The sequence below is a fragment of the Gymnodraco acuticeps genome, unplaced genomic scaffold (genome assembly GCF_902827175.1).
Source record: "Gymnodraco acuticeps unplaced genomic scaffold, fGymAcu1.1, whole genome shotgun sequence".
NCBI classification, from domain to species: domain Eukaryota; kingdom Metazoa; phylum Chordata; class Actinopteri; order Perciformes; family Bathydraconidae; genus Gymnodraco; species Gymnodraco acuticeps.
The window spans coordinates 3,380,315-3,392,225 of NW_022992206.1; the positions used below are offsets into that span (position 1 = coordinate 3,380,315).

The window sequence follows — 11,911 nt, forward strand, 5'->3', positions numbered from 1 at the left end:
TCTTGGGGAGCACCAGATACGTTTCTGATCTGAGATGATTCTTCAGATACATTTACCAATCACATGCATGAGGAATGTTATGGCCTAAAAAACAAGTTTGAAATAGGCCTCTATATGGCCCATGTTTTTCAATTTTCCGTCATTTTATTTTTCAAGAAACACAAAATGGTTAATACAGCCTGTTAACAACAAAGACATAATAGTCATATACATTAAACTGTGAATGAATATGTTGTTCTGAAACATGAAATCTTGTATAGCCTTAGACACGCACAATTGTTCCTCTTATATTTCCTAATGATCTGAAACTGTAGTTTGATAAGGCTTTGTTTTATGGCAGGTGTCCGAGCTCCCGATCAGAGAGTTGAGATTATTTTCTCAGAGGAAGATATGTAAACTACATTCTTAACCGCATAGTGAAGACACTTTGGTGTGTTCATTAGTTTAAGCCGAAGTATTTGGGAGATCAGATAACAAGAGCCATTTTAGGCCTTAAAAAGCTTCAGTGGCTTTTGAAAGCAGATTATTTTGGTCAGCCTGGGGCGATGTGGCTTTGGTGGTGTAATTACCTCATCTTCAAATTTCCCCACGTCTTATTTCACCTTTCCTTACACTTTAGCCTCTATGACATTTTTACTCAACAATAGATAATTATGGGGTTAACAATACTTACATTTCTGTTAAATATCTAATCGTGTGAGTCATATGCTATTCAGTTTACTTTATTTCAAAACACAATTTTAAATACATATGTGTGCTCCCTTTCTCACCTTAATCTCTTTAATATAGGTTGCCTTATATAAATCATCATAAATGAGGGCTTTCCTCGATGGATGGTTTGTTTTGATTTATACCACTAAGGTGTATTACACTGATTGGCGCATGCGCAGTGCACGACCATCAGGTGAAGTCAGCAACGTAAACCTCTCATGGTTTCACTCATTCGCTGCTTCTCTGTGGGATTGCTGTTACTGGAGCCTTGCATATGTCTCTACTGGAGAGGATAGACTGGAGGGTGAGTTCCCTGTGTGTTTTCCTCCTACAGCTGACTGACTTTAACCCAACCTGCAGTATGTTTATCGCGTGCTGAGACTTTATTTGTTTTTATGACTTTAAATTACCTGTTTGCAATGGCGTCTGTGATTTATGGCAATAAGGCCAAGACCTTCTCTCAAACGACACATTTGTTTTGAGCTACTGGATTACAAATGACTTGAGTGATGCTTTTAAAAACGTAAATAGAATTAAACATTAGTTAGACAACATTCTCTATCATGTTTTTATTTTAAAAGAAACAGCTGAATATATGTCTGTTTTATTTGAATTATATAACATTAACGAGTAAGCAGTCCTGCAGAAACGGGAACTCTAAAGCGACTCAAATGCAGTTTGAGTCCCATTGACTAAACATACATTATAATAAATCCCATTAGATATACTTGTTTAATCGCAATTTGGAGAAATAAAACCGTGTAAAAACATAGACTATTAACATTTGAATGTCATGACCTTATAAGCTTTGTAGTATTGTTGATACGCAGTAAACATTACAATTACCTTTCACATAATTACAGTAAATATAGGCAATATTTCTAACTAGTGGAAAATCACTAAGCAGAATTCACTTATTGACTTTTTTGTATTTGCCCTGGCATGGATCTTAATCTTTACACCTGACATCATGAGCCGGTTGTCACTGCAGTCGACTGTCATTGAAATGACAAGATGAGCATCAGATTTGTTCAAAAACATCACCGTCAGGCCAAGCGTGACTAACTCCCTTTAGGTCTGCTCTATGTGTCTTCCAACGTAAAATAACATTTAATCAGTGAGCATTTCACTTCCGCTTCGCATCACAACAAGCCAAGGACCAACACGCAAAAAAAAGATAATCCTTCGTCGTTGTTCCCACAGCCGAGGATCACAGCGTGGACGCGACAGGCTGTGATCCTAAAAATACAAAACTCTGTCCATTAATCTCACAAATTATAATCTGACATTTACTCATCAAATAATTAAATTCGATAACATTGCTCATAATATTGGACGTCAATTCTTATTTAGTCTTGCAGAAGATATTTAAAAATGCTACATTTAAAAATGGACTCTTATGTTGTTTTAATTCAAAATAAAGGAGAAAAAACGTCCTTTGTCCTCAGTTTAGGTTTCGATGCAAATCAAAGCTTCAAAGCAGTCTTGTTTGTGACATTGCAAAGCTCCACCAAAAATGTAAATTAAGTTGAGAAAGAGTTGTTTGTTGAGATCCTTTGAGCTTTGGAGGTTTTCTTAAGAGAATGATGCTGCTAAACCCTCGGGCTTATTGCGGTTTGAGACAAGCACTCAACCACCACTGTGAAACACCGACATCACAATGTCATGGGGTTTGTTTGAAGGACTATTATTCTATTTATGAATACAATCAGAGAGAGGTATTCCTTAATATCTAGCTGACTTGCAACTGTAAGTCATTTAGAGTCATTTAGCACATTGATCTATTTTAAATAGGCATTGATCAAAGTAATGCGAACAAGCCAGCTGCATTAAATATAGTATTATTATTTATAACATCCCTTATGGAAAAATTAGATTATTACATTATTTTTTATATACATAATTTAAGGTAAACAATTCGTATTGTTGGCGTGATTAATTAAAAACGCTAATGTCAACAAGCAAACAGTTATTTATATTGCTACATCCTGACTTTAACATCTGTGATAAAATAAATAGGCCTCATAAACCTACTTAAAGACATTTTTACTATTTAAAGTAGGCCTAAACAGAAGGCTAAATGCAGCATGTTTTTAAATAATTGTTAAGAACACCATCATAATTATTGAACCGAGCACTGTGATTGGCCGAGAGGCATTCCACTCAGCATCAAAATTACCACCACCAGGACCTCAGTAACCTAGCAACCTGTCACTGAAACATAATTTACCCGAGTTATCTTAGTTCTGAAACGGATTGTCTCAAACCATTTTTTTATATTTACTCAGCAGAAGTTAAAAATGAAAATGTTATTAATAGTTAAACATACTTATATTAAGAAGTATAGGCCTAATTGTAAGACTATTTGTAAAGCACCATAGCAGTCGGCCTACACAACTTTTATAATCCTTAAAGACAGCCAACAGGTGTCAAAACGTTGGCTCTTTCTTCAAGTAGGCTGGAGGAGATACAAATAAACACAGTAAAACAAACTAGTAGGCCTAGGTGGTGAGAGACTTAACTCACTGTAAGCCATGGAAAGTGTGCTCTACTAAAGTCATAGGGTCTAAATGTCACTGTACAGACGGACACAATTCTGATTGGACCTCTGTCCCGCCAATCAGCAATATTTTAATTTTCCCTTTTTACTGACGTCATCGCAGGGTGACGCCCCATCGGAGCGGCCGTGTAGATATAGTAGGCTACAGTGCTCATGTGTGCACCAACAAGACTGAACATCGCTTTTTTCGTCCATAAGAGGGAGTCAAGTTTCTTATATGCACCCGTTTTCGCCCACTTCCACAACAGAACTACAGAACACATTGAACGGACAGGGGGAGGAAATATTGCTTGACAACGATAATTTTCTCCCATAGTGGCTGTTGGAAACTCATATCTGTGTTTGGATAGTCAGTCGGTCGGTCAGTTCGTCACTTTAGCCCACACCTGCAACTTCGCCTCTTCAGCTCAACAACAAGGTGGTTCATGATCACCAGGAAGCTCTTGATTTCTTCATACCTGGATTAACTCGCAGGCGACAAGATATTTTCTCTTTTGCTCTTTTTCTTTTGTAACGGAGAGCTTTTTTCTCTGTCAAAATGCTGTGGAAATTAGCCGACAACGTGAAGTATGAGGACGACTGTGAGGTGAGTTTCGATAGTTACAAAACGAGGGGAAACTGTCTTTTGATTGCCATCGGACATTACACTTCAAACAAGTAGCTATAGTGTTACTAAAAGTCGATTTAAAAAAAAATCCTAATGATAAATTAAAACACGATAAAGTGGAAATAATAAACAATCAGCAAAAAAGGTGACAACAGGACAATATCGTCATAAAAAGTTAAGAAGTTTAGAAGAAAGTCCACAATTTTAGAACATGTAGGCTACATTATTATTTCAACGACAATATAACTGGTAATAATAATGAGTAGGCCTATGTAATATATCTAACAACAACAACGATAATAATAATAATAAACACGTGTATTTACCACAAAAGGAGTGTATAGCTTATTGTATTCCACCGTAAACTGGGGCCATTAATAGTAGCCTAAGTAAAAACAATATTCTATAATTTAAACTAATAGCCTACAATTTAAATAATAAATGTCTTTCTTTCCTACGCTAAATAATAATAAAATATAGACCACGTTAATATTTAATACATCGCATGAAAATATTCACACTCCTCTTTAAATCCTTATCCAGAGGACATCATATCAGGGGGTAACAGACACTTGATTCCCTTGAGGGACACATGTCACAATACCTGCCATCTTGTTGTCAGCTCTCAGTTGACATGTCTCCTCCGTCCCTCAGGAAAGGCACGACGGAAACAGCAATGGGAACCCCCGGCTGCCTCACCTGCCAGCGGTCAGCCAGCACCTCTACAGCCCGTCTCCCTCCCTCTCACACTCAGCCAGTTCGGACTTCCAGCCGCCGTACTTCCCGCCTCCCTACCAGCCCATCTCCTACCCGCAGTCCAGTGACCCCTACTCGCACCTCGGCGACCCTTTCAACATCAACTCGCTGCACCAGTCTCCGTCTTCGAACCAGCAGCAGTGGCCCGGGCGGCAGGGCCAGGATGGGCTCGGTGGGCACGGGAGGAGCGGCCTGGCGAGTCAGATCCTGGGCCTGGATGGTTCCTCCGGGGTGAGGAGGGAAGGCTTCCGCCGGCCGGAGCTGCTGCCCCCGCACGTGCACAGCATAGAGTCGTCGGGTATTGGTGACATGGGAATGCACGACATGGGCCACGGGATGGATGACGTTCAAGTGAGTGGATTGTATTGAGATTAATACTTGAATTTACACTTTAGAGAATTATGTGTGTACCCGCTGGCAGGTGAGGCAGCCGGGGGTTCCCATTGCTGTTTCAGCGAGTACCTATTAGGTGCGCGTGTGTTCTTGCACGCGGCATCTGTGTCATTTTATCTGCTTGCACAGGTAGCCAAATACTGGAATACATTTTGGGACAATAATACATTTTCCATTATACAATTCAGGTATAATGTTAACTCCGTGGGTTATTGAACATTAAACATATTTTCATCACATAGTTTTCTTTGTTTTGCATGAAAGAACAATTTGGACAGACATTGAACACTTTATCAGAAATTAATTTCAACTTGTTATGCATTTATCATTGGTGTGCAAAAAATGCATTTGGTTGCTTATCATTGTTTCTGTTCTTTTTTTATCAGCATGATGACCACAGTATTATTATGGCTGACCAGACAGTCATCAAAAAAGGTGAGTTTATTGCATGTTTATGAGCAATCTAAACTTTAATCCCATTTTAAAAAGAACTGGAACATATGTAACAACATAAAGATGCAGTAATAACTGACAAGGGCTGGAAATCTACTGTAAGGATTTTTTTCACTCTCTACATACTTTGAATTGTCATAACAATATCTTCTACAGCGACATGTCAGGACACTCAGTTTGAGAGCACAGCAAAGGAGGAGTCGTGTATTTGTACTTGCACTGCACACACAGCTAATCCTCACAGCCATGAGATGCACTTATCTAAGCTCGATGTGATCCTTAGACTATTCAGTTGGTGAAGGTCCTTGAATGGATGCCCAGTGGGAAAGAACTGATCCCTTTAAAAAAAAAAAAAACCGACAGGCTATAGCTGACAAGACAGGAAAATTGAGCAATCACACAACCTCGTGTTGACTGTGAGAGAAGAGAAAAGCTTTGGATCATCTTTATGCTGGTTAAGCTTGCAATTGCAGCGCTTTTCAGTTCACGTTAACACGAAATTATGAGTTGATCTTGAAGCAGTGTTTGGCTCTGCAGAACCAGCCTTTGGCGGGGTGTGGCATTATGCTTGCATGTGAAGGACAGTTTAGTTATTTGTTGGGACATGAACTGTTTTGAGGAAGAACCTATTCCCGCTGTTTTGTCACCAGGGCTTAATTAAACAGACTTTGAGTCAGAGCAAGATCCGCTTGAGCAACATTATTCCACTGCTAAGCGTTTTAGATTTAATAAAACCATGCAGGCAACAGATAGACAGATTCATTACGTTCTAATAACCTATACACTATGACATAATACTTAATTGTAAAAGTATGTATTTTAAAATGCTTTATTTTCTTATTATCATGCCTCACTAGCAATGTTGATGATATGTGTTATTACATTCAATCCAGTGTTGCTTAAGTGTTACAATGTTACGATGCATAGTTACATGCAGAAAGCCATTTGCACAGCAAACCAACCAATCTCCATGTCTTACATAAATAAGTGATGGCTCATTATATTGTTCCCATGCTCAAGGGCACACTATGTGCAATCTAGGCTTTCCACTTGTAAACAATGGCATGTCATTCCCAGCCATGTGCCCCAGAGGAGCCTTAAAGCACTCATGTGACTCTGTGATTTTTGTCTCAGTATTAGGACTACGAGGTGGCAGGAACCTTGATCGCTTACAGAGGACTTATTATCAGGGGGGAATTCTTGCGGGTGAGAATAAAGATAGCTATGTTTTGTAGTGTGCTGTACTGTTTTGTTTGTCCGATGACTGTCAGTGCTTCTGTGGGGGGTTGAAAACGTTGTCTAATTTTTGAACTAGCAATAAACACACACATCGTCCATATTAGATCCTTTAAGACCAAATAATAAACAGTACTGAGGTGTATCTGCGACTTAGATGAGGGGCTGTATGTGTGTACCTGTTTGTGGATGCTGTTTGCCATGAGGGTGTTTTAGCAGTTTAACCTTTAGGCACGCAATGCACATTGCTGGTCGTGCAGAGCTGCATACACACTTTTCCTTGTGATTACTTCAAGAAAACACAGATTCCTTGTTGCACAGAGAGGATTAGGATGATTAAAGGTTATGTACATACACAGGAACAGTGCATATATGAACAAATTATGTTGCACAACCAGACTCTTTTTTGCCTTCCTTTTGTTCTCCTTCACTCTTGAGCTTACCTACATTTTTCTTCTCCTCCCTCCAGGGCCTGTCAGCCTACCCAAAGGCAACGCGTTGTGTCTTCCTTTCCACAAAGAGTCTCTGCTGGGCATGGTATCAAACCCCACAGAGGTGTTCTGCTCCGTACCGGGCCGTCTCTCCTTGCTGAGCTCCACATCCAAGTACAAGGTTACCGTGGCTGAGGTCCAGAGACGTCTGTCACCCCCTGAGTGCCTGAATGCATCGCTCCTGGGAGGGGTTTTACGCAGGTCAGAGCTCAGACTCATTCAACATGACAGCAAGCTGGACTTAATATTTCCCTGTTGTTTGTAAAAGTGTTCAAGTCGAACCTAATATGTTTTATTTAAAATTCATATTATTGCTTTTAACTAACCCAATACAGTTTAGGTTTATAAATGCCTCCACACATATTATTAATAAGTTTAATTTGAGTAAACGTCTCAGTTTGTTCAGCGTAACACAGTAGCACTGTTTCCCAAAATATAATAGAAACTAATCCAAACATAATTGATTTCCTTGTTTTCTTTATCAATATCTCTGTAATCTGCAAGCATTTGATTGGGTTGTCTGATTGCCTTAGATATATATAATCCTCAAACTGAGAAGTTGCAGCTCAACAGATCTGTAGACGAAAGCTCAGCAGCCCATGGGAAAGGCTTTTCTGAAAGCACAGCTTGGCTCAGTTGCTTTGGCTCATCAGTTTTTTGCGTAAGGTTCGTGACATTCTTTGTGTGGTCTGCAATTTTGGTTCTTTGCTTGCTCTGGGGATAGGTTACATCAACACAGTTAGTACCAATCGAAAGACTCCGTGGGTGTGTGTGTTCGTCAGGGGTTGCAGCATGGGTAGGTTTATCTGTGGCGGCGCAGTTGACCTTACGGCACATATGTTAGTGTGGCAGTCTGTTGAGGGACTGTGAGGTTACAGTATGTACTCTCCACCCCTGACCCGAGCGTTTTGCGCTAGGAGTGCACGTTTGCCACTTCCCATGTGCCTGTGTTAATGCTGACATGCACACACCAACACACACACACATGCACAATCGCAGACATTTTTAAGTAGGTCATATAGCACTAGGAGGGGGATCGTTAGCGGAGGGAGTGGGGGGGAGACAGGGTCGAGGGGGTGGGGGCAATCACACACACATGCCTTCCTAAAGATGCTCCCTCTCTCACCCGCCATGGAGAGGGAGAGCTTGCCCTCCAATCATGCGTGAAACTGAATCGGCCCTTGCAAGTGGGGAGTAAGTGTTTCTGTAAATGCATGTATGAGGGATTTACTTGCTACGCTTTTTGAGTTGAAGCATCAATTGGGAAAAAAGTGTTTTTTAGGTCATGAGAGCCTGTTTGTGAGATTTAGTTGTTATCAAAAGTGGACAATTAGACTTCCTGCAGAAGCCAGGGCAATAAGACGGCAACATCTATTCTGTTTGTGCCTCTTAATTTATGGGTTAAATGCCCTTAAGCAGATTTTAATTAAAGACAAATTCTGTCTGAATGGATTGGAAAATGGTATATACATATCCTAACCCTCCATTAATTCTTTTTTTAAAAACTTAAACACATTGTTTTGGAAAAGTTGTAATTATCTGTCTGAATTAATTCACAGCTGTTTACTGAATGTGTTTTTGTGTTCTCCTTCTGCAGAGCCAAGTCAAAAAATGGAGGTCGCTCTCTGAGAGAAAAGCTGGATAAGATTGGGCTCAACCTGCCTGCAGGAAGAAGGAAAGCAGCCAATGTCACTCTACTCACCTCACTAGTAGAAGGTATGACATGTCACTCAGTAGCACCTTCTCAGCTCTAATTGCTGGAATGTCGTTGTATCAGTGAGAGCGTCAGTCTCATTCACATAGTGTGTGGGTTTTTAGTACTGTAAAATATCTTCTTTCAGACTCTATTCATTATTTAAATACTTCATAATTTGAATACAATGTAAATATTGTAGTTCGTCTTAAAGAACTTGTTTTTGTATTGCCTGGCTGCACGTAAGCCATCAAAATCCAGAGTTGTTTGAATTGTTGTCCTTGAGCTATTAACACTAATGGAAAATCTGAATATCCTACAAACACCAATTCTCCAACCATTACCCTTTAATGATTTGGTATCACTCTGCACACATTATTGTAAAGTATACATTATTTTCTTCCTTTTAAAGTCTGCAGCGTCCAAGTCCCTAGATCTACAGTTATTTAATACCAGGGAGGTACTGGGTTATAATAATGACACAACCTGAGACCTTCACTTTCCCTTGTCAGTGTCTTGAATACTAAAAGATCAGTAATAGCTTACCCTGAATGTGATGTTTAAAAACGGAAACATTATCACTTGAGTCACATCTACCTGCCGTAGGCTGAAGTAGAATATTATTTCCTCCCTTGCACCCTACACGCCTAATTTTTATAAATGGGCTGATGATTATGTGCGGGAGAATGACTGGAGGCTTGTGTTATTTAGAGACCTTCAAAGCTGAATTAAGCCTTGTTATCATGTGTTTGGCTCGCCAGGAGGGCCTGCTGACCTTAAAGATTGTGCTTCTGAATAGCTGCCGCATCCTCAAGTGATGTGCGCGCCTATCAATAAGCGGTGCTGTTGGCGCCATGGGCACTATCTGCTAGCATTTATTCACATAAGCCCATTATGACCATGCAAGTCAAACCACCCTCAAGACGGAAATATATTCATCTCACTAGCTCTCCTTCCCTTAAGCAAGAAGACTGAGTACAGCTGATTATTCTGCAGTTCAACCGCTTCACTTCATGTGCCTTGATGCTTCTGTATCAGGTCAAAACGGGATATAATGCTCCAAATTGATAAACTGTTGAAGCTGGCCATTTGATCTCTGCCCAATGTGTCAGAGGACATTCAGGGATAATGTGTGTAAAACTCATATTAATCTTTATTCTTTGGTTTTAGACCAAGTGTAACCTCCAGAGCTGTCTGACAATTGGGTTTAAAGGTGATTTTTTTTTTTTCTCTCTAACATGGTCTGTTTTTTTCTTGTCTTAGGTGAAGCAGTTCATTTAGCAAGAGACTTTGGCTACGTGTGTGAGACAGAGTTCCCTGCAAAGGCAATTGCTGAATACCTGGGCAGGCCGCACGTGGAACGCAACGAGGTTAACTCTCGCAAGAACATGCTGCTCGCTGCCAAGTAAGTGCCTCGACTGCATGGCTGCCTTTAATTTGCACGCAAAGTAGGATTACCATGTAGAAGTGTTTTCAATTCTTATGTGGGTGTCTTAGTATCGATTGAAGATTTGGCAAGTTAAATATCCTACAGACTTCATTCTCAGATCACAATAAAGCAGTACATGTGTTCATATGAATCTTTCCCCCTTAACTTAAACATTGTGGTTTTCTTCTTTTAGGAATATCTGTAAGGAGTTCACTGACCCTGCTAACTCAGGACCGATCGCCTCTGGGAAATTCCCTCCGGCCCGCCCCCATCATGGAGCCTGGAATCCAAGGCTTGCCTGACCCCACTTCAGCCTCATCACTCACGCTTTGGAATCTCCCGCCATCTGCGCCGCCATGACATCGCTTCAGAACTACCTGAACGAGCGCTCAGAACAAGTGGACAGATGTACCTGAACTCTGTCAGCGACAGCGACAACCCAGGGATCCTCAGACAGTGTGAGAGCAAATTCTGCCGACAAAATGTGACAAGCACAGGAAATGAGAGCTCAAGGGGAATCCTTATGAACCTTGAGAACCCCTGAGTCCCTTAAATCTTGCTGCCCTGTCTGCCCTTTGGACTTCAAAAAAGAAAATCAATATTGAATTGATGAGTATTGTCAATTTTGAGGTGTGTGTGTGTGTGTGTGTTGGTGTGTGTGGTGTGTGGGGTGTGGTGTGTGTGTGTGTGGTGTGTGGTGTGTGTGTGTGTGGTGTGGTGTGTGTGTGTGTGGTGGTGTGTGTGTGTGTGTGTGTGTGTGTGTGTGTGTGTGTGTGTGTGTGTGTGTGTGTGTGTGTGTGTGTGTGTGTGTGTGTGTGTGTGTGTGTGTGTGTGTGTGTGTGTGTGTGTGTGTGTGTGTGTGTGTGTGTGTGTGTGTGTGTGTGTGTGTGTGTGTGTGTGTGTGTGTGTGTGTGTGTGTGTGTGTGTGTGTGTGTGTGTGTTGTTGAATTTATAAATCCTATTTTTTCGAGATGTTGATGATAAGAAGTTGTCACTGCTGGCTGCAAATCAGTTTTCGTTGGCACTGATGGTGAATGACCATGTGCTGGTCCTAATGGGAGCCCACCCTGTGAGGGCCTAAACACACTTTATCACACTAACCACTATGCAGTTACACACAGTTGCCCATGTGCTGATGACACAACGGAAGTACCTGCTCTCAGTTGAAAAGAATGGAGAAAGAACAAAATGCATTCTGTTTTTTTCTTCCAAGAGGACATCATTTCAAGATGACTTGCTTTGGCTGTGAATTCCTCCCGCCCCCCCCCCACCCCCCCCCCCCCCCCCCCCCCCCCCCCATCCTGCTCTGTCTGGAGGCAAATCCACTGATTTCCTGTGTCTCAATGGACTTGCAAAGGACACTTTTTATATGAGAGAGAAAGAGAAGAAAATCCACTTCATTTTCTTTCTTTCTTTTGTTGTGCTTGATTTGCACAACCACTTCAAAATGGCTCCAGTGTTATTGTGCTTTGTTCATGAGAGATGATTTGAATCTTATGTAGGCCTGAATGAGAAAAGATGAGTTTTGGTTTGTCAGTCTGTGTTTGGTCAGAAACCAGAGACTTTACAGCCTCTTCAGTGT

The 11,911-nt window shown here is 40.9% G+C and overlaps 1 protein-coding gene across 1 annotated transcript; it reads left to right on the forward strand.

Moving 5' to 3' along the window:
- The first annotated feature begins 1,067 nt into the window (after nucleotides 1-1,067).
- Nucleotides 1,068-10,833, forward strand: tfap2c (transcription factor AP-2 gamma (activating enhancer binding protein 2 gamma)). Its single transcript, XM_034205824.1, is given in 11 exon segments — nucleotides 1,068-3,857; nucleotides 4,533-4,985; nucleotides 5,414-5,462; nucleotides 6,615-6,686; nucleotides 7,186-7,408; nucleotides 8,805-8,923; nucleotides 10,164-10,305; nucleotides 10,523-10,547; nucleotides 10,549-10,623; nucleotides 10,626-10,814; nucleotides 10,816-10,833. Coding segments are annotated over 11 exon segments (1,413 nt in total). The 5' UTR covers nucleotides 1,068-3,809.
- Nucleotides 10,834-11,911: the final 1,078 nt, after the last annotated feature.